Here is a 22,990-nt window from a genome sequence, read left to right as displayed (position 1 = left end):
GCTGAAACATGTAATAGTCTTTAGGGTTGGAGCTGATGCACTTTGAAAGAATTTTTCTATTTCCTGTTCTATTTGAGCTCATGATGCTAATTGCTGTTAAGCACACATTATTAACTGTGTTATTCCCATGTGATTAACTGCAGTTCCTTATGCAGTAGAAAGAGTATCAGTGGCAGCATCTAAATTTTATTTTTTTTAACGCACTAATGTGCTGATGAAACTTGTACTTTATCTTACAGCTATTTCAGGAGGACATTGCTGACATCTACTTGTATATTGTGTTTCCCAAGTAGCTCGCAGGGGGAAATGCTCAAAGTGCATTCACACATGGCTCAGTGATTACACAGTCTTGGTATTTGCAGTTGTGGGGTCTTTTTGTAGCATGGAGTTTCCTTTCCTGGAGTTTCCTCAGTGTGGTGAAGAATATATAATTAGGGAAGCATAATGAAATGTGCTGTTGACAGGAAAGTATGTTTGGAATCTCAAATACTGACCTTCTCTGACACCATTAGGCTTCTGAAGTTCTGATTCAAAGTAATAAGGTGGCTTATCTAGGTTTATTAGTAAACTCTGTGGCATAGTGTGTTTTTATATTGTGCATTTTTAAATGCATTTGCACGGCAGTGGCAAAGCTTTTCCACTTTCTTTTGTGTGTGTGGCCACTGTTCCCATTTTATTTGTCATGCTCACTGAAGTTATTGCAGTAGAAGAAAATAATGCTTGTTCACACTAATTTGGAAGATGAAAGCATGGCACAGAAACAATTCATCAACTAACAAACTAAAACTGCCTCTCAAGCATGCCTGTGTTTTGCAGAATTGTTTAAAAAAATACGCATTAGTTAAAAAACTTCTGGTTCCTGTAAAAATGTAAAGAAATAGAAGCAAAAGTAGCAAAAATATACAGGCATTTTGTTGTCCCAAATATTAAATCCATGTTTCATTTAAATGACTTCCATTTTTTTGTGAAGCTTTTCCATAGTTGGATTTTTTATTATTCCCAGTGCCTTGTTGTGTAAGTTTTCCTGTTTTTTCCTGTAAATGCACAGAATGCTATTTGTGAACAAAGCATTTCAGATGGGACTTTGAAATATGATAAAAACAGGTGGTTTTGTCTCAAGTATTCCATCTTTCCTTTTTATTACTAATGTTTTACAAAGTGAGTATTAACTATTTTCATCTCATACTCTCCCTCCTAAGTCAATAACTTGCCCTGCAGAAATGCAAAATGTTTAATGTTCTGTGTCACAACCCAACCCCCCCCCCACCCCCCCAAAGGATCTCAAAATACACTTAGCTCTTGCTACCATTTATAATCAAATACAGTAGTGCTTTGTGAGCACTGTAGGAAGGCTGCTGAAGAACAGCTGGAGCAACATTTCTGACAAGTGCCTGTTAATGTTCTTCCTTTTCACCTGTGACAAAACAAATCTAAGAAATGATAGCCAGCAAAGGGGTGGCTTTCCAAGGGAATATTGTTTTGCAGTGTGTTCATAACCTGTATGCAAGTATTCACTTAAATATTTAATGATCATGTTATTATGAGAAATAGTTATAAAACACTTATTTGACTTATCATTTGGTAAATTTTTCAGTATTGGTGCCAGGCATCACCTTTAGGGGTAGCCGATAAAGCTAAGAAAAATCTGTGTTTCTGCTATTAGGAAAGAGGCCGATGTGAAGTGCCTGAGTCTGGTCTTGGGCCTTAAAGGCCTGACTTTTACTGGGAGCTCAAGAGCTGCAGCTGGATATCCACAGCACTTCCTCAGACCTGCTTTGTGTTAAACTCATTAACACCAAGTGACTATAGTTTTCTTGGAGTAATGAAGTGAAAGAGTGTCTGGGTTCTCTGCCCAGGCTGTTGGGGCTGTTCAGCGCTGGCAGTGTCTGACTGCACTGTGAGCTGGGTGTTCCACACCCTTGACCTCCTCAGTTTCTCTTTCTTTCAGTATTCTTCAAGCAAGAGAGGTCAGTGTCTGTCTTTTTAACACTGATTGGGCTTGCCCTCATTGCAGTTCTTTAATATATCTGACAATATTTAATATGTATAATTCATTTAGCACTAACACTTCATTACATTTTTCTTGGGCCATTAGCACACCCATGCAACCTGATTGTTAGTCCCTTTAGGGACAGCTTTATATGAACCACAGTCTGAAAGACAAAAAGAAGCAGAATTTAGTGCTCATAATAGCATGTTTGAAGCTTTGTTTTCCTAAAAGGTCAAGATAACATAGGTTTTCCCCACTTTCTTTCAATGATTCTGTAATAACAAAATAAGGGGATTTAGCATCATCTCATCACAAAGCTGTTTTTGAATCCTAAGTAAACAAAGTAATTGAGTTTCAAAATGCTTGCAACTGCAGAGAAGGCCAGATATTAATGAATAAAAAAGTCTGTGGAGTATTCCATAGGCATCAGGCAGAACAATGTTTTAATCCATCTTTGTTTCATCTAGCACTGTTACTGTGTCATATTAGCAGAGGTGTGATGATTGTTGTTTTGTATAGATGGTCTCAAATAGGGCCAGTCTTCATCTGTGAGGAGAGGAGCTGCTGCTAACATTGGATGTGTGCACAATAAAAACGTAACAAAACTTTTTATGAAGGCAGGGTAAATGAAATATCATGGAAGCAGCTGTATCTCACTTTTCCTTTCTTGTAGGATATCTTGAATAATCTCGATTCATGTGATCTTGAAGATGATGATCTCATGCTTGATGTGGACCTGCCTGAGGACCCACCTCGTGACAAAGGTTAGTCAGGCAGCCAAGCAATCTCTCTGTGAAACTGCTTCATGGGCTTAAGAGACTTCTGAGTTGCTTTCTTCCGACTCTTGACTTAATAAGTCAATGCACTCTTCAAATTGCGGTGTTTTTTTTAAAGTAACAGCTCTTTCTTTTCTGAAATACAGGAAGAGAGATATTTCTGTTTTCCCAAGTACAATCCTTATATTTGAAAAATTCTCAATATAGAAGTGTACTGCCTTGAATAAAAGTGCAACCTTGTTTCACACTGTGTTTTTTTAAAATTATTTCTATAGCATCAATTTCAAAGTTTTAAGTTAGTCTTTCAGTCTCATGTTTCAGCTGTATTTGTAAATGCTGGGACAGTATTTTTTTTTTTAGTTTTGGTGAATGACAGCATAATTCTTTGAGATAATTACTTATTCTACAAATGACAATATCTAATATATATACATATAATTCAGGGTAGCAGAAGGTGTAAAATTTAAGATATGTGTTTTCAAAATGTCTTTTATGCGCTCTTGCTTTCAGTGAGAGTGCTGGCAGAATTTTGACAGAGAAGGTAGTACAATAATATAAATTCAGAATAGAATGAACACGGTAAAGGAAATGACGGCTGCACTTTCTCAAATGTCAGACTGGAAAGGTTTGAGGCATTTGCTTTTGTTATTCCTGACCTACTCATAGGAATTATGAGTATTGTTATTGTTATGAGCTATTGTTATGTGAATATGGGTCCTAGTTTTACTTCCAAATTCAGTGGAGGCCAATCTATGTTTGAGTGAACAGAAACACTGAATGTGGAGCACTGTCAGGCCCTACCCAGTGCAAAGAGGCACTGAAAGGAAGAAGGCTTCACTTATTTTGTGTAACTTTCATCTGCTTGCTGAAGTATGGGGATATTCAGGGGTTTTTGAGAGCACCTCTGAGTTTTTGGATGAAGACTCCTCCACGTATGTTAGATATGAAGCCAGATTTACAGTAAATAAAGCACAGTTTTCCATCTACCACGATGGTGGCACATCGTGTTTTACCACTGTGCACATAACGAAGTGCTGAATGTAATCTTTTAAATACCAGAATGAGTTTTTCAAAGTACTTGTGTGAATCGATTGAGAACATTAAAAGTATGCAACTTTTCAGCCCTGACAGGTATGAATCTTCTACTTTTTTAGTCAGTTAATTTTTCAGAATGGGTAACAATGCAAGCCTAGGGCATATTCTTTCAATAAGGGTAATTTAATTCTGTTGGGGAAAACTAAGAAACAATTTTAAAGGGTAGATCAATTTCTCATAAATTTCCTTGTATATGTGAAACATGCACTGCATTTGCATCAGTAATTCCATTACAAATTATTAATTTAAAATCTGCTAGAAGGGCATGTTTTTAAAGGTGAATGTTTGCCACAAAAATATTAAAAGCTAATTACTGTTACTTTTGGCATTTTTTTAGAGGTTGGGTTTCCTTATAAAATTAATCTGGCATAAGCTGGGTATCTCTGCTTCTTAGCTTGGAATCACTGTATTTTCAGCAAAGAGGTTCTGAAAAGAAGAATTCAAAAGCCACCTCCAGGTTTTCCCTTACGTAAACATGACCACCTGAAAAAGCAAAACTTGTTCTTGTTTAATCTCCACGTGTCTTTACTCAGTTTACTTTTCCAAAGCTGAAAATCATAATTGCTTATAAACTTACTGAGGGCTTATTTTGTTGTGAATTTTCATGCGTTATGAGCTGTAGAAAGATGCTGCTAAAGGAAAATAAATTTTCTGTTAGTTTAGGTGAATAAGTTTATTTTATTATGCAATTTTTTGGTTATTTCCTAGGTGATAAAAACTGAATTGTAAGTATGAGTACTTGTTCTAATAATGTTTAACAGCACTTCTTGCCAACACTTTTCCCATAATTATGTATGCCTTCACTGACGTCAGCCTCTTAAGACTTTCCAGGTCCTCAGAAACTCCTGGTTTCACTTTGGAGCCTGGGATGCCGCTTGGCCACTATTTATAGAAACAGTTCTAGCTCAACAAGTATGCAGGGAGTGAGGAGGGCCGCTTAAATCACAGGGTGAAGCTGGGCTCGCTCCCAGCCCACGCAGGCTGGGAACCCAGCAGGAAGGAAGGCCTGTAGGGGAGCCTTGTGCGGGGCTGAGGGGCAGCGCGGAAACACTGCTCCCTTGTGTGGAGCTGCTGCTGGAAAAAGACTGACAATGTGAGGGAAACTTCTTGGGTAAGTGAAGGACAAAGTGTGGCGGCAGAATAGCAGTTTAGGACTCGTTTTGCTGGGTCTGGCTGCCCGAGTAGAAGTTGTTTTGGCTTTCTCTCAGTTGTTTCCAGGCTGTTGCCAAATTTAGCGTTTGTTCCCTGAAGATGTTTGTGGAATTCCTGTGGCTTTGTAGAAGCTGATGTTTTAAAGAGATATTTGCTTTCCTTTTTTTAAGTCATGCTGGTTGTCCAGGTAAATACAGATTCAATGGCTCTGAATCTGAAAACCAAACAAGATGAATAGGATGAGCTATATCTGTATTTTAAGTAACGAAACTGTTTTCTTTTGCAGTGCAATACTAGCCTCTTTTTACAATGTTGTCTTTCTGTGTTTGTGTGTTGTTAGAGCTTGTTAAAGGCCTGGAGATACCATCAGTAAGAAAGCCAGGAAACTGTTACTTTTAAATTTATTTTGTTCCATAATCTCTACCTCCTCCAAATGACTTTCTACTTAAACTGGAAATACTGTTAAAGCTGGGTTCTTTAGTGTCTGCTACAGGCTGCTCTTATTCTTGTAACAAGTTTATATTTTAATAAAAATGTGACATTGTTATGGAAGTCTGCTTGACACTTCTAAAATGCATACTGTTTTGGATCAGGTAAAAAGAAAAAAAAACAACGAACCCCACAGACTTTACACTGCATCTGTTACTAGCACATAGTTAATATTTTATTTGCAAGATCCTGGAAACAAGTCTTAAAATTTTTTTTAACATTATGCTCTCTGTAGAAGAATGTGAAAATATGAGCCGCTCTGACAGACAAGACAGAAATGTGAGACAACATCAGGAGGGATTCTGGAAAAGAGCACCTCAGCAGCGATGGAATACACAGGATCACTATCATCTTGGCCATACTGACCATTATATCCATGGTAAAAATGATTTGAACAGGTAAAGGACTTTTCTATATCCTCACAAATGTTTGAAGCACCAGTGAGCAATTCATTTTTGGCACAAAGGGGTCTCAAGTGATAACTGAGTACATTTTCAGAATAGTTTTATGTCTGAGTGGAAGCATCACTGAGGGTTATAACAATTTCTTTTCACAACTTATTCCTTGTTTTTATTCCAAGTACTTGTTGTTTGTGTTGATGCAATATTATACATGTTGATTAAAATACCTTATGTGTTCCATGGAAAGCCACTGCAATGTTTTACTATTTTCATTTTATAAGTTTGGACAGCTTTTTTTACTTTTTAATTTGTTGGTAAAGTAAATGTAACCCTATAGTCCTTAAAGGGTTGAATGACAGCTTATAGAAATTCTGCTGAACAACCTGGTTTTAGGGTACTGTAGTTTACAGTTTGAGAGAGGTCTCTGGGAGTGGAAAGGAAAACTCTGTATTTAAGTGAGATAGCACTGACATTTTCTGATTTATTTATTTCCTGCTGTGTGCCACAGTATGTAAGTATAGCCCACGTTGCGTAACGCTTTCCTTTTTGCCAAATGCTGGCCAGCTCCAGTTTGTCATCACTGTGGTTTTATGTTTTGGATTTTTTGTAGGGGTTCAAGCTACCTGGAGTCTGCTGTGGGTCACCTGGAGAGCTACGGAGCGGGCAGCGGTTCCCAGGCAGCGCGGCCGCTGGCGGAGAACACGGTGATGCTGGACGAGATGACCCTGCGGCACATGGTGCAGGACTGCACCGCTGTCAAGACCCAGCTCCTCAAGCTCAAGAGGCTGCTGCACCAGGTGAGCTGTTCACAGGAACTGAAGCAGTAGACTAGACTGGGGAGTGGGCCAAGGTGGCCTTATGCTCTCTTTGGCCTTATTAGGATATCGGCATTTCGTTTAGACATTGAATTACAAAGTTCCAGAAAGTAAGTATACTTTTTATTGCTGTTTCAAAGAGTACTTCTTCTGCCTTGTCAGCATTTTACTGACTACAAAACATACTAAATACTAAAATTTTTAATATTTATTCAATATTAAATTTTACTTCTCTTGAGTAAAATTAAAATTAGGAATTAAAAAAGAAAATCAGTGGATGTGAAAACCAGCTTTTATCCAATAAAATTCAAAAAAGCTGGGAGTTAAAAAAACCCCTAAAAATATTAAAATTGATCCCATGGATTAAACCTTCATTCAGCAAGTCAGTGCTAATAGCTTTTTCTTAAGGCTTTGTTTTCCTCATTCTTTTAATCTTTTCTGTGTGTTTGACAAGAAGCTTAGCAAATCATACTGGGTCATCTCTGTTGGAAGTGTTCAAATTTATCCTTCCTATGTCATGAAATTGTCAAAAGCTTTTAAGGAGCTTTTTCAATGCACCTCAAAACTTGGCAAGTTGTGGGAGTTGGTAAACTGCTAAATGACTCAGCAGAAGTATGGCATTTCAGCTACAAAAATTCCTTTGTTACCATAATAAAGAACAGTCCATGAGGCTTTCTTTGGAGGCATATACAGATTAGCATTGAAAAGTGTTTGTGTGATGTTGTCTTTTAATACCAGATTCATTGCTGTGTTTTTCTAATAGGATAATGTAATGAAAATAAGTTTGTGCCTAAAAAGTAAGACACTAAAACAAAACACAGCAAAACAAAAAGCAAATCAACCTTGAGGCTAATTCAGTTGTACAGTTGTGCCTTTTAGAAATGTGAGCATTTGCTTCCTGTGTTAACTGAGATGTATTCCTGATTTTGTCAGTGGAAAATCAGTTATTAAAAAAAAATAATGCAGTGTCAGAGGGGAAAGGTGTGTTCTTAGAACCTGATGTCTGAGTGGTGGGCTCCATAAACTGTGCCCCCCCAACAGCCCCAGGCATTAATACAGAGGTAGCAGGGAACCTTTTTCCAGGGCTTTTAATGCCTTTAACACAAGGACAGTTTGGCAACTTGATGGATGTTGTGTGTGTGGTTCACGGTGTAAAGTTTTGCACATTTTAGCCAAGCAGTGTGTGGCCCTGCAAAATACCATATGTGAAGTCTTGATCTAGGTTATAACAGCCAGGTTGCAGAATAAAATCCTTGCCTCAAGTAGCTCAGATTAAGTTTTTTAAAAGAACTTAAATGTGCAGAATGAAGCAGTTACTCTTAAACATTTTTCAAAATTTTTTTTTTGAAAATTTTTCATAATTTTCTGCTTGTCTTGACAAATGCTTGATCCTCTTTCCCTTCTTCCCTGTAACAGTGAGTTTGGTAACAACAGGTGGTGTTCTTCCCTTCAAACTTTTTCAGGCATACTTGACTGTATTTTCCTGACCTAACCCAACCCTGTTTTGACTCACCACTTCCAAAACTCATCACTGGACTTCTGAATATTTATTCTACTCTCCTGTGTATGATCCAGTCTTTTAATCAAAGAACATGAATAGTAATGTAGAAGTAAATTAGCCTGCTACAGAGGGGCAAACTTCGACCTTTACTACCTTAATTTACTAAACAATTAGGGCAAAACTTGTGTGACGTATTTTTTCATTGCATTGAAGTGTTAAGCCTTTACTGTAAACATTGAACTTCATACTAACAGGAATGAGTAAAAATTCTGCAATTCTTTTTTACTTCTTGAACAGAAATATAGTTTGAAAACAGTTAGTTGAACTTCAGCATTCTGAGCTCTGAACTAGGACTGGATCACAGGCAGCTTCTTGCAAAATATGAAAAATGGAGGTACAAAGTCAATTGCTTTCAAACTCCAGCTTTAATAGTGGAAGCAGAAGTTCTTCTATTAGCTCCACCAATATTACACATTCAAGTGTATGTGTTGCCTTTCTCCAGTTATGACGTTCAGCAATAATATTTAATTTGGATAGGTAGAAACACAGCCGTAGTCAGGACTTAGGCACGAGGTCTCAGAGGAACAGTTACAGTAAAATAGGAAGAGTTTGTAATTAAATTCAGTTTTATACAATTATCTAATCAGCTGTAGCATGACTTAGTGTAGAGCACAGCACATAATGAATGTATACCTAGCAGGTTCCTGGGGAGACTTAATGTGCTGTACTGGATTCATTGCTGTGACTGTAGCTCACATAACTGGATATAAATTAGCTGGAGTATTGCTAGCAACATAGCTGCAGCAGTGTGGGGTTGGTGCTGCATTCCCAGTTCAGCTTGGAAAAATAAATAGTTATTTGAGTAATAGAGCCTTGGCTGAGCTCTGTGTGACCAGGATAACAATGCCAGCAGAACTCGTGCTGTCTGCTTGCTCCTCACACGCTGCCATCTTCTTGTGCCTTCAAACAGTGCAATCAGCAATAGGAGTTTCTCTCATGCAGAGTTTTAAAAAACGTTCACAGTAGTGAGTATAACCTTCTTTGACTTCCCAGAATTGTTATACTAACCTGTATGGAGTGAAAAATGGAGATTGTCCTTGTGCTAAGTGCAGTTATAATTATTTACAGAGAGGTGTACTGCTGGTGAGCATTCTCTCTTTAATGCTTAACTGGAGTGCTAACTCCAGTAAGAGGAAAATGTTTTGGAAGTTTAACTCTAGTAATAATTGACATGTAAATGGTAATGCCTCTTAAACATTGACTAAGGTACTTCATTTGCATGTTTATTAAGAAATAAGTTTTCTTCTGATCTTAAAAATTTCTTCCTCCTCCTCAATTAATTTCATAAACTTGCTGCTCTGGGTGGAGGCTAATGTGTTAATACAATTTTAAATAAGGATGTTCTATTTCTGTTGCCCTGGAGCCTTTCATCTTGGCAAGGATTGACCGTCCTCTGTAGTAACCCAGCAATGGCTTGCAACCACCCTGTTTTACCTCAGATCAGCACTTGCTGCTCTTGCAAGGAGGACTGAAACACAAAGCAGCTCACAGAACTGTGAGATCTGTGAAGCTCTTCTTTCTGTGGGAGGCAGCTTTTATGAGAAATGTTTCATTTCAACTTACCTTTCATGAATGGAAATGAAATCCTGTTTTTCAAGCACAGATCTTCACTGTAGCTTATCAGATATGTCCCATTTGTATGAAGAGGTGTGAATGAAGATGTGAACCATGTAATGCAAAGTTGTTAAATGCATCAGTACATTTTGCTGAGGCTTTAGATCAGTGAGTCACTTGGGTACCTTTGAAATACATACTCATTTTGTTCTTTTCTTTTTGCATCTGGTGAGATCCACAAGAGAGATTCATCTTTGTTTATGAGAAGCCTGAAGTTGAGAAAGAAACAGACTTAAGAAACAAAAAGCCTTTTTTCTGTCATGTATTAAATTGTATGAATTGCCCCTACAATTACTACTATTTTTTCTTAGCCACAAAATAGTTCACCTCAGTGACTTAAATTTGCTTGAAAGAAACAGAACCAAAAGAAATGAACATACAATAGCAAATCAAATTGGTAAATTTTGGGTTTAAGCAGTTGTTTAACTGTTGCACCATCACTGTGGCAGTGTTTGACAGTGGGCAGTGAGATTGACATGACCGGGATGAAACTACACTCAGAATGCCGAGCAGTCAGCAGGTGAATAGCACCCTCTGCTTGATGGCCAGTTAACACATCTTCTGCTTGCATCTTTATAGAAATGCCACTAGCAAAGGAGACTGTTCAAATGAGTGATTTGGACTGCAGAAAACTTGGAATTGAGAATCAACGGTTAGACCTTGGTAAAAATTCAGTAGACCCTGGTAAACTTGCCACTGCTCTGAATTAGTGATTATACTAAAATAAATAATGTGTTCTGCTATTGTAAAAATGTTAGAGGTAGTTTTTTATATTGCTTGTTGTGACATGCAATGTGGTGATACCTTTATAAAGTTTATTTTATCTTTACTTAAAGTTTTCAAGTATATATACTCTCCAAGTTTCCCAAATTTGATATCTTGGTATACTTCTTAGTATTTCTAGCCTGCCAAAAATAGCATATGCATATAACCAGTTGCATTTGCTTTGCTAAGTCTATAATATTTTTGGTAATTCTAATTTCTTTTTTGTACAAGGATATCTCTATTTTGCTGATTGGCCCTGTTTCATTTTAGCAATATGATGAGCAAGAAACAAAAAGCACAAGACATTTCATAGATTAATCCTAGCATGTGTTCAAATGGAGGCTTGAGTTCCTACTGATAAATGTTAGAACTGTTCCTTTTCCAGCTGTCCTGTGTTCTCTACATGTTTACTCAGGTAATTATGACAGTGGTGAGGGAATTGCTGCAGATGACCTCTGTTCCTGCTTTGCTGGTGAATGAGTCAGGCATAGCCCAGGCCTGGAGTACTGATTTGTATCACCAGGGAGTGTGTGACATACTAAACTTGTTTGCAATTAGGTCTTAATCTGCTGTTCTGGAATCTCTTATTGCTCCACTTCCCTGCATTTTAATAGCAGTAAAAGGTATACTGGAGGTACAGAGCTTTGAAAAGCCATGCAAGATACTTCTGCTTGAAATAGTTTGTCTTGTTTTGTATTTTTGCCCATTCCCATGATGACTATTTCACAGTTGTAACTGTGACCATCTGTAGCTTTACTTCTGAGTGTGTGTATTTGTTTGAATCATTGCTTAAAATAAAATGTTGGTGAAATTTGTTATTGGGGAATATAAGATAAATATAAAATACAATATAAATATACAAAAAATAATTTGTTAAACTGTAAGTAATTCTAGGATTCTCACTGCTGCACTTTTCCTCTAGCATTTTAGAAATGTTGTGAACTAAATAATGTTTGTGTTTTTATGGTATTATTGTGCAAATTATTTCAAAGCACTCTGTTAGAACTTGTCCATAATGTCAAGTGTAAACTGCTGCTTCATCAGTCTTTCACTTGCTGGCCGTGGGCCTAGAAGGGACAAGCAGCTACTTGAGAACTGAATACAGCTGGGTGCTGGACAATGTAAACTTGACTGTTCTCAAAATTAACAGTCTATTTATATAAAAGCCCAAGAAACAACAAAACCCAAACTGAAACAGTGCCAAAAATCTGTGAGATGTAGCGTTCTATCCAAGTTATGGAAATTCAGTGTAGGTGTCTCTAGCATGGCCCTTACTTGGGCTCTGTACACAGGCTGCAGCAAGGGAGGCTTTCCTATGGGGGGAAAAAGGAAACATGCTGTTTGAACAAGTAATTCAAGCTTGTATTCTTGTTTCTGTCCCCTGGTAGAATGATGAAAATGTGTCACTCCAGGACATCACATTCTCAGTTCCATCAAGTCCAGAACCACAAGAACCTGAGTCAACTTTTAAGGTAAATGACATTGATTGACTCTAAAGAATAAGAGGTACAAACCTGCTTATGTTTAGAAAACACACCCAAAGCTTGTGTGTTACTGAAGTACTGCTTCTTGCTTCTTTCTTTGTTTAAATGCTAACATAGGTGAACCCCACAAAGTCAGTGGCAAGTTTCTTGTTTTAGAACAGGTATTAAAGGCAGAACGAACCCCAACGGATATTCCAAATGGGATCATCTTTTATAGTCACAGACTTGTAACGTTGTGTTTTCTGTGGTGGTAAGGTTTTGTAGCTTTGCTTGGCTCTTATTGTAAAATCATGATATAAAGATCACTAATTCTATATTTATGGGAGGGAAACAGTGCTTACTGAAGATATAACAAGGTTATAAATACTTCTTGAAGATGAAGAACACTTAAAACCTAATGCCTGTTCTGAGTTCAGTGATTTTTGTTGTTGATAAAGAGGACTGTAGGTAGTGTTTGCTCACTGGGCATGTTCATCTACATATGTCACTTGTTTGCACAACAGATGAATTACTGTTTCAAAAATGCAGCTGATTTACTTACCCTGGAAATCTAGTGGGTCAGCTGAATTTGGCCTCTCTTAAAGAGACTTTTGGTGAAGTTTCTTCACTCTTCATTCTATGTGCCTGCAGCCCCTCTCTCTGTGTGAATAGGAGGAGGAAAGCATGTGCTGTGTCACTCCCAGCCCTCCAGGCATGCCAAATGTCATATATCCTGGAGAGATGTTGATTTAGATCAGTGCAGTCCTTATAGAAAACCACTGTTCTGTTGCAGATGGATGATCTGCTGAACGAGATCAGGCAGCTTAAAGATGAACTGAAGAAAAAGGATGAAACAATCAACCAATTAGAGCAGCAGCTTGTAAGTATAATCCTAAATGTTTAGCACAATCCCAGGTGTGCCCTGCAGAGCAGAACTTCAATAGGCAGTACTGATGAAGGCTTTAAGAGAGCTTAGACAGCTAATTTTTTTCCTGCGCTTTCACTATAACAAAGGTAGGTTTGGGTTCCCAGTTGTTCTCCTGGGATCTTTCATTCCATAATCTGGTCATGATTTTGTGTGGCACAAAGCAAGGATGTTTATAATGATGTTGAATGTATTTAATTTCCAAAACAGTTTTGAACACAAAGTTACAGAAACTGCTCAAAAATAACAGTGAGGAAAAGTTAAGGCTACATTTAAAGTATTTTAAAAATGAACAAGTATTGGGCCTATCATTCTGCTTAAAGTTTTTGTTAGTTTTTTTTCCTCCCCCTTCTTTCCTCTAATATCCATTAGCTTAATAAAGAATTGCACCATAAAATTTAAACTGAGGAAGATAATATTCTAAGTGGATTGGTTTTTTTTTTTTAGGAAACAATGCAAAACAAGTCGAATAGTCAGATTAAATTTTCTAACTAAGGAGAAGTTATGGGGGCACTTTCATCGTAAATTAGGTTCAGGGAGACACAAGGCCTCAAGCAAAAATCGCGTGTGTCTTTTAAAGTTTTGCTCTTGGTCTGAGTTTGGATTTTGCCATGTGTATCTTTGCATTTGGTTCTGGTAAATTCACCTGCTGTGACAGTTCTTGTAAGGTAGCCCCACATTTTCAAGCCATTTCAAGCCACAATAAGATCCTACAGGCAGGGTAGATGAGATGCCAAGAGGTGCACACCGTGTATATTTATCATAGCTAGAGACAGTACTGTGTGACCATAATCTCTAATGAAACGTTTAGCATGTGCTTTTGTGGGTGTGTGCACTAAAACTGAGCTGTGGCCTTCATTCTCTTCCTCTCTGGTTTGGGAACATTCCCTCTAAAACAGAGCTGAAAGATGAAGATCTGGCATTCTGCTGTGCTGTTTAAACTGCAGAATTCCACATCACAGCATACCAAACCAAATTACCTTGTTTGTTAGCATTTTACAGTAAGTGTTGGTTTTTTGGTACACTTAGTCTCTTAACCATCAGGCTTCAAAGATTCCTAGAAGGAAGTTTCTCCTTTCCTGCTCAGTCATGTACCTGATTACTGGAGTAACCTGTAACTGGTGCAGCAAAAGAACTCTGCTGTAGAGATGGGTAAAACTTGTATTTGTAATGATTGAAAGATGACTTGAAGAACATAGTGCTTCAGAAATTTAAGTGGAACAAAAACTCTTTCCAAAGTCAATATTTATTCTGGATTGCTTCTTAGTATCCTTTGGGAAAAGCAGCAGTTAAATGAATAGTAGTTTTCTACAGTTTAATCATATTGCGCTCTACGGTCAAGTAATGCTTGGTATTTGGACACTGGGCCTTGACTGTACTTGTCAAGAGGCTTAACTGGTTAATTTCTAACTAATTCTTGTTTCTTTTTCTCTTTTTGGGGGTGATTAAGGCCACTAGATGTAACTGCCAGAAGGACAGTCAAAAACCTCCGGGGGCAGCGCGCGCGCGTGCCGATAAATTCACACAAACCTCCTGGAGGAGGAGTTCTGTGAGTAAAGTGGGCCCTTCCTGCTTGGGTACCTCCTTCTGCCTTTCATTCCCCCCTTCTGTAACCTTGGCTCTCACACAAGTTAGCCTTGTTCAGGAGATTCTGTGCTGTGTGTGAGTAGTGTCCTTCCTGCTGTGCAACCCTTGCGTTCTTTTGCAGCCCTATTATGTAAACAAATATTACACACATTTCTTTAAAAATAAATAATTAAACTTCAGAAGCCTTCTCTTTAAATAATCACCATTTGCAGTATTTAAGTTACAGTCAATCCAAACTGTATATCTAATTGTACTTAAGATATTTTCTTATATCCTGATTTCAAAGTCATAGGTGTCTCTTTGGGTTTTTTCCTGGTCAAACTTTCATTGTTGATGTTCTCATATTTGTTGAGGAAAAGCAACAGTATATTCTAAATTTCGGTGCATAAGTGTAAAAGCAAAAGTTAATATTGTTTAATGTTTCTTCTTATTACTTTTTTATAATTTATTTTAATAACTTGACTCATTTAAAAAAATTATTGTGTGAAAATCACTTTGACAAAAGACATCTTCATTCCCATATGTTGTTGCATGGATCACATTTGTTTTCACTATGTAAAATTCACGTTCTTCATGGAACACCAATAGAATACTTAAGATGGGGGAGGGAAAACATATTTGATATTATATATTAAGAAGAAATTACCTTTGAATGCTAAACAAGGCTTTTGTTAGTCACCAGCAAATAGCATTTGGATTTTGAATCTACTGCTCTAGCTAGAAACCCTAGGAGATTTTATTAAAAGGTTAAAAATGGGTTTTAGTTTTTTTGTTTCTTTGTTTTTATCCTACCTGATGTTACTTGAGTAAGCTTGTAGTAAAGAAAAATGACCCCTGTTATCCTTCTAAAATCGCTCTTTTAAATATATAGCACTAGGGCAGAAACACCACCGTGCTGTGTGTTCACCAGTTACTGGCAAACAGCCTTATCCCTGTTTTCCAACCTCCTTCTTTCTGTCTGATAAAGAACCCAGTGTCAAAAGATAATAACCTGAAGTAGCTTTTGGTTTGCTTTGACACCTCTGCTCCCCCATGTACATGTAATGTCTTTGTTCATCTCATTTGTTTCTTCTCCTTTTGCTTTGAAGCTTCTGAGCCCTTGCATTGTTTCTTTTTCCCAAGTTTTAATTTCATGTGTGTGTTGTTCATTTGATGTCTTTGTGCATTGATCCTGTTTCCAGGTTAGTGGCTGTTGTTTCCATGTTCCTTTTTTTCTAGCTCACTTTTCAAATGGCTTCAGAAACAGTCTAATAATCATGGGAAGTTAGTTGCTAACTACACAAGTTTTAGTTTGTGCAACTTGTGGTGTGAATTGACAAGACAAAGATATTGGAGAAGATGGGAAATTTGCATTGCTGTCTCGAGCACAAGGAGTCACTCAGCCTAATTGTCTGTTTTGGTCAGGTTGGCCCATATATTTCTTCTAAGTTACATTGCAGTTTTGTTAAAAAGACATTTTATTGTCAGGAGGAAGTTTGGGTTAAGGGACAGTATCTGTAAGAAGAGATGAAGGAACCTCTGCTGTATTCATGGTTGGGTGTGTGGATATATGTGTATGATACACACACATATTTCTGGACATATGGTCACTACATGCACAATGTAAACATCTCAGTATGTTCATCCACGTGCAAAGTTTCTCATGAAGTTAATAAAGGACTTAGGAAAATTCATGAAATATTGACAAATATTGAAACTATGCTGCTTTTCAGGAGCTTTTGATAGCTCGAAAGTTTGGAGCAGAATGTTTTGGGGTCTTTTCAATGTCTTCACGTGCGTATTTGTAGGTTACAGGCTTTCTATCAGCCAACAGAAACAGGAACTCCTTAATGTGGGATTTCTTCAAGTAGGACAATGGTCTGGCTGTTACAGCCAAATTTCAGTTCTAGTGGTCAGACCCCAGCTTTCTGGCTTAATGCTCCCTCTGCTAACATGCATTTGGATGATTCTTTGCATGGCTTAATAGAAGTATAAATGTATGAAATAATTTTTGATCAGGAACCTAATAGCAGAAAACGTCTCTTGCAATAGAAAGGAGACACAGTCAGCTCTTATTTTCTTGAGGTAAGAGTACAATAAATAGAAGGAGACACCTAAGTAAAACGTATTCTCACTACTCAAAAAAATCCCAAAAACCCTCTTGAAGAAGCTGTTTTGCTTTATTAACATTCTTGTTCAGTTTAACTTAATGGTCTTGACCTAAGAATGTAGACTGAGAGAAATCAGGTTTATTGGTCCGAAATGTGATATAAATCCTAAAATGTTGTTAATGTTTATGAAATTATCAGGTTTTATATAGAGTAGCTGGTTTTTTTTTAAAAACCAAACTGTAATTGAAGTCTTGGCAAGGACAGAACGGCTCCTTTGAGGCAGATAAACTTTTTGCTTCTTTCAGCTTGGTAATGGTTTTCAATTTTGATGAATATTTAACTATTTCATTTTTTCCTATTTGTGTTGACCTGCCAGTCATTTTAAATGATGGTGGATATGAGGCAGGTGCTTCAGGTATCAAAATTTTCAAGACTAATGTGACTGTTTATAAATTCTACATATTCTATACAAATCAGAACTGATACAATGTATTTATTCCTCAGGAGTAAGTACCAGTCTGGGAACACAGTGATTTAGTGTTCCAAGGAATACTTTAAATGCTTACTGAAATGTGCCTAACAAACATTGTTAATGTCGTGTGTCATAAAGAATAGATGCTAGAATAAACTAGGGAACAGTGAGAGTGGAAATCAGCTGTTTCAGTTGGGAATTTAAGACCATATGAACTGCAGCAATTTGTTGCTATTCAGCTGGCCATTTGAACTGGCTGCTATTTCTGATTATTTCATGGTTCTGCCACTAAAGTGGGTATCATTAAACGTAGTCTTTTTTAAAAATCATGTTCACGTAGTTTCTTTGTTATGAAATATTTCTAGAAAATGGCCCATTCTGATGTGATTATAAACTTGTCTGGTGGTGTTCTCTTCAGGGACCACAGTTTTTCGAAGTACTTTCAGGGGTTTTTTTCTATTTAAAGGTAAATATGTACATAAGTGGAAGCTATGTAACTTTAAGTTAATCCTTGAAACTTAGTACTCCCGTAATAAAAACTAGGGGCTGAAAAGAAATGTTTTGGCAATTGGGCTTCTTAAAAAATGATAGGTAGCTACCTATTGCCTGTCTACTGTGTCTGTGACATGGTATTTCTTGTAAGCGTCCTGGCAGCATGCTCAAAGCTTAGGTAACTTCTTACTGTTTGTGTTCCATTCTTGGTTAACTATCCTTGGGATGAAGGCTTGTACAAGTATTTGCTGGCAGGGTAGACCATGACATTTCTAAAAGGATCTCTTACAGATCTCCTATACAGAATTTATTCCAGTTAGTGTGTCTTAGGATTTTACTATCATGGAAGAAAATAAGCAAACCCTGGAAGAAGATAAAAATTACCTGAAGAAATTAACGTTAATGGACAGCTTACAAGGAAGAAAAATGTGAGCATCTATTGCCACACTTCTCTTGCAGGCTTTGCAGCATTCTTTCTGTAATAGCAAATACTGATATTTTTAGGACTTGGAGGATTAGAAGTCAAGTTTTTTTGATAAATCATTTGCTTTCTTGGGCTGGAAAGGTTGTTTGCAGATGCTGAGAAGTAAATGACAAGCAAACAAACTACAAAGCCCTGAATTTGGTCCAAGATACCTGCAGAAGATTCTGGCCTGTGAGGACCAGTTCTTCTGAGTTCCTGGTTGCTCTTCCTGCAAGAGTAGATAGAGTGTACAGTAAAAGCTGGGTATTTCCCCTTGGTAACAGCTCCCAGTGATGAGAATGAGCTTTGCTGCCTAAATGTGTGTTCAAGTTCATTCTTGTCTCTGGTAGAATAACAGAACCTGTCAGTTTGCATGGGAACATGCATGGTCTTGTTCTTTGCTCCATCTTCTCTGCTTTTGCACTGAGATATTCTTTGCCTCCCTTTTGAATTTTGTTCCAGTTTGTCATTCCAAAGCCTTTCATGTCAATTGTTTTGATGAACCTTTGTCATCCTTTCTGTCTGTCTTTAAGTGCTGTTGTCCTTTTGGTTTTAGTATCTTCTTCCACCTTAGCCTTAAACATCCTGTGTCAGCTCCACAACTCTTAAACTTGCAGGTTTTGAGGTCCAGTCACTGTATCAGTGTTCACCTTCATATCCAGCCTTGGTTTCTCTCATTGTGCAATGGTCTGCTGTTTGCTTCATGTTCTTATACACGTTCTTGGTGAAACAAAACCATAGCTGGACCAGGTGGTCATGTTGTGCACATGTCTCTTGTGCTGTGACTGTGCATGACATGTAGGGACTACACAGAGGAGAGGTCTTTGAACCCTTCACAAACAATTCTTGTTGGTTTAGTGTAAACCAGCACATAAAACTGTGTTGGTGGTGTTTTTTATCTGAATACTTTCAGAAGGACTATTGCATGTCAGAACTGCTCATTCATGGTTTCTTTCTGGGTGCTAGGCCAGGAGACTGCTGCAGAAACATTTTGTTTGCCTTAATATTGAAGTCTGTCCTTCTGGGTTTGTTCATGATGTGGAGCTCTGAGTGTGTATGAAACAACTGGCAGTGCTTGGTGAGAGGCAGCAAAAATCCTCTCCTCATTGAAGTGCTCAGAGGCTTCAGTTGAATGGATTAAAAAAAGGATATTTGCTGTATTTGTTTCTGCAGCAGAAAAGACTTTTTAAAGCAGTAGCAGTTTTGCATGTTGGTGTATCCTTGAGAGAAGAGCTGGAATATCTGGCTGTTGGACTAAAATTACTGTGCAGCAGTAGCTTAGAAATATTTTGCTTCTCCTTTTCTGGCAGAAGCAATTGCTTTTGTTCATGTGATTTCTTATTCTAAGGTTGAGGTCTGCTCATAACTAACAATGGAAAAGTCTGGCCTTAGGCTTCATAGCAGCATTTAAAAGAAGAAACAACCAACAGATTTTCCCAGTGCAGTTAGTCAGAACTTCATAAAGCATTTAGTACAACATAAAGCAATAGTACAATTCATCAGGATCTTTGAAGAACATTTGTCTTTCTGGTTTGTAGGCTGCTTTATCTCAGCTGCTCTTATTTTTCCACTCCTGAATCTTATGTTGATTTAAAATTCTGATTCCCTTCTCTTTGGGGATGCCTTTGCTGTTTCACAAATCCAGTATCTGAAAATAAGAGGAATGGGATTTAAGAGTAGTGGCTAGATGCACATAATAGCTGTGGGGAGGGACTGTTCCAACTGCTGTCTAATTTTAAAGTCTAAGTGGAAAAAGTTGCTTCAGAACCCAGAAGAATCTCATCAAATGTTTTTTGTTTGGGTTTGGTTTTTTTAATAGAAGTTGAGGTAAGTCATGTTCTCGTCTTTCAATTCTAGCATTCCTTGCTTGAGACTTTTACAGACATTGTAATAAGTAAGTGGTGATTCAGGTTTTTCTTGTTTCTTACTTTTAGTAGGAGACTGCCACTTTATCTGTGTATTTTGAGTACATACCATCATCTGAGGAGATGTGTTTATTGGTGTGTTTCTTTTTTCCTCCTCTTTGGATTTCTTGGGAACCTCAGTACACATTTCACTAATAGGAGATGAATATGAGTTGTTGATTAAAGGAGAAAGCTTAGCAAATTTGCTGGAATTTTGTACAATAAATACTATTAAAAGAAAATTAATCTTTTCATAAGCCAGGCATATTTGCAGATGCTTAAATCATAATGTGCTATATCAATGGGATTGGTACATCCTTTATAATTTGTATAATCAGTGTAAGTCATAACACTCATCTTAATAAATTCCCAGTGCTGTATCTCCTGATCCTTACTTTTTCAATTGATGTTGATTTTAATTACCTTATTGATGTACAATTAAACAATTCTTGTTCGGGGTTTTTTTTATTATTAATTTATTTATTTATTACAAAAAAAACCCCTGACATTTATTTGACGCTTACTTATATGGAGCAATGTCAACTGCAGCATTTGGGAGAAGGGGGTTAAAATATGCCTGGAGACCAGTTCACTTCAGCAGGCAAAAGATTCAAGGAAATTATTGCACTTTCTTCATTTGCTTCTCCAGTCAGAGCAACGAGAAACTAGTATGAAGAATTATTGAGAAGACTGTACTTAGTGCTGTGCTTTGAAGTGCTAATATGGATGCTTAAAAATTTCTGGAACGTGTCAAGACATGCAAATATTTCATTGCCTTTACAATAGTGTCTTTACTGTTAGCTAGCTCAGATGGCTTGTGCTTTTCTTAATCTCTCTTTTCAGAGAGTAAAAGGGAGAGGATATTAAATTTTCACCTCCCTTCTTAATGTGTTAAAAATTTCAAAGAAGTCTGGAAAAAGCCCATTGCCAACTCAGATAAGTCTGCAAAATCAGACTTGTGCCTGGTAATAATGTGCTTTTTACTACGTGCAGATTCAGATATGTTTAGAGAAGGGAGAGAGTTTTTCTTGGTGTTTTGCTACCTGGATTCAATTTTGGATGAAATATGAGGAAACCTGGAAAATGTAGTGTTCTTTTGTACCATGCTATGAAAATCCAAAGCTTTTGATAATTTTCTCATCAGTCATTGGTTGATGGATTAATCGTGTTCCCAGGAATATTTATGTATTTAATACCTATTCAGTTGATGCAGCATGTTATATTATTTTGTCCCATTGCTTGACTGAAGCTAGTACTGTTCCAGTTCTTCCATTCAACAGTCTAAAAATTGTGATCTTAATGACTACTGATGAAGGACTGTAAGAACACATTAGGTAATCAATATCTCCATCTAGAGATAATCAGACTGAAGAACTTGTTTCATTTTTTCCCTTAAAACAATTATTGCAGCAAAATCTATCTCAGCTGCTGAAGACAGTAAAGCAGCCTTGTCAGGCTTTTTTCTTTATTTCCTGTTCTAGATTAAGAGTGTTCTGACTAGCAAATTCAAAGACTTGGTTAAATCCTTGTGTTAAGTTTCATTTTAGCAGTACTGAAACCTGGAATAGTGGTGGATAAAATCTAATTAGATTAGGATAACTGGAAGATCAGGGAAGTGTTTAAAACTCTCCTAAGACAAACACAGAATATTTATTTCTAGAAATAATGTGATGTTTAACATTGTTTTACAAGAAGCATGGAAATCAAATACTTTATTATTTGTCCAGCCCTGGCAGTATGATCTGCAGCAGAGAATCTGGAGAGGAGGGTCAAGCTGGGTTCCTGTTTTCTGTCAGGCAGGTGTTGTTCAGATACCTTCAGCCTACTGGCTGACAGAGTAGCCACAATTAGTTGCTGTTGGTCAGGAGGAGTGGGGCAGTCATTATTGTAGTATCAGTGTTCCTAGACTTAGAAAAGCAGTTTTCAGCTGCTTAAATGGCAAAAGGATTGTAAATACTTAAGCCTGTCCTGCTGAAATAGGAAGTCAAGATTGTGTTTTTTAAGAGGGAAGTTGCAGCTTGGATTTGCAAAGGTAAGGGTGTGGGGAAAAGGATAAGCAGTAAGAAAATTACTTTTTCTTGTTTTGAGAACACAGCAACCACAATGTGTCACACTTGTGGTGATCTGAGAGCTCTGACAGGCAAACCCTGCACAGCATGGATCTGCACAGTTCCCTGATCCTTTCATGGAAGACTCAAGCTCCAAGAGCAAAGTGCAAGGAAAACAGTTCTGTGTTGTCTCTCCTCTACCACGATAAATAATACTGTTGAAATTGGAGTAAAGTGGCCTCTAAAGCACCAGGACTTGCTGGAAGATTTGTTTCTATGCATTAGAAATTTTTTGTTGTAAGCTAAAGTTGACTGGTTTTTCAGTAGATTAGAACTAAGCAAGCTACTACTTGGTGAGGCATTTCTAAAATACATTTGAAAGCTGTATAAATACAATTTTATCATGTATTTTTATCATGAAAAGCTCAGCTTCTATACTTTTCCCCGAAGGCTATCTTGGACAGAAATGTGTGCTTATATATTGAATAAAAATGGAGGTATTTTGTAAGATTTCTGACTAGTTTAGGACATCTGGGATTTGGTAGCGTGTAACATTTGCTTTTACAAAATAGGACAACTGGGAAATATAATGATACCTTTCTGGGGGAAAAAGAAAAAGAATGGTGTGGCTTTTTGGTGTCTTGTTTTTCCCTGTTCTCTTTTTTTATTATACTTCTCCCCCTCTCTCTTTCTGCACAGGGTGGGTATTCTGCTCCCTCCTTCTCTCCCTGGCAGGGCTCATTCCAGGGCATCCCTCGGAGTGTTCCACCGCACCGCAGACAGAGTGAGTCTGTACCTCTCACTCATCTCCCTCACCGTGTTCCAGTAGAAGCTTCCCCTTTGCACGCACTGTTCATCTCGTAGTCTCCTCCTTTCTCAGGCAGATCT

At 37.5% G+C, this 22,990-nt stretch overlaps 1 protein-coding gene across 7 annotated transcripts in view; it reads left to right on the top strand.

Moving 5' to 3' along the window:
• Positions 1-22,990, top strand: part of CCSER2 (coiled-coil serine rich protein 2) — a 60,983-nt gene that overhangs the window by 24,627 nt on the left and 13,366 nt on the right. For 4 of the 7 annotated variants that reach the window (XM_042033292.1, XM_042033291.1, XM_042033294.1 and 1 more), the window contains exons 4-10: positions 2,664-2,754; positions 5,738-5,900; positions 6,514-6,700; positions 12,047-12,130; positions 12,915-13,001; positions 14,497-14,595; positions 22,802-22,886. In XM_042033292.1, the coding sequence (XP_041889226.1) occupies positions 2,664-2,754; positions 5,738-5,900; positions 6,514-6,700; positions 12,047-12,130; positions 12,915-13,001; positions 14,497-14,595; positions 22,802-22,886 (796 nt within the window). The remainder of the gene's footprint in view (positions 1-2,663; positions 2,755-5,737; positions 5,901-6,513; positions 6,701-12,046; positions 12,131-12,914; positions 13,002-14,496; positions 14,596-22,801; positions 22,887-22,990) is intronic. The other 3 variants (XM_042033290.1, XM_042033287.1, XM_042033288.1) reach the window with 1 other exon arrangement.

Source organism: Corvus kubaryi, unplaced genomic scaffold (assembly GCF_017639235.1).
Source record: "Corvus kubaryi isolate FWS band 111438036 unplaced genomic scaffold, C.kubaryi_AGA036_p1.0 37357, whole genome shotgun sequence".
In the NCBI taxonomy this organism is placed as follows: Eukaryota; Metazoa; Chordata; class Aves; order Passeriformes; family Corvidae; genus Corvus; species Corvus kubaryi.
This window is presented reverse-complemented; position numbering and strand designations above follow the sequence as displayed.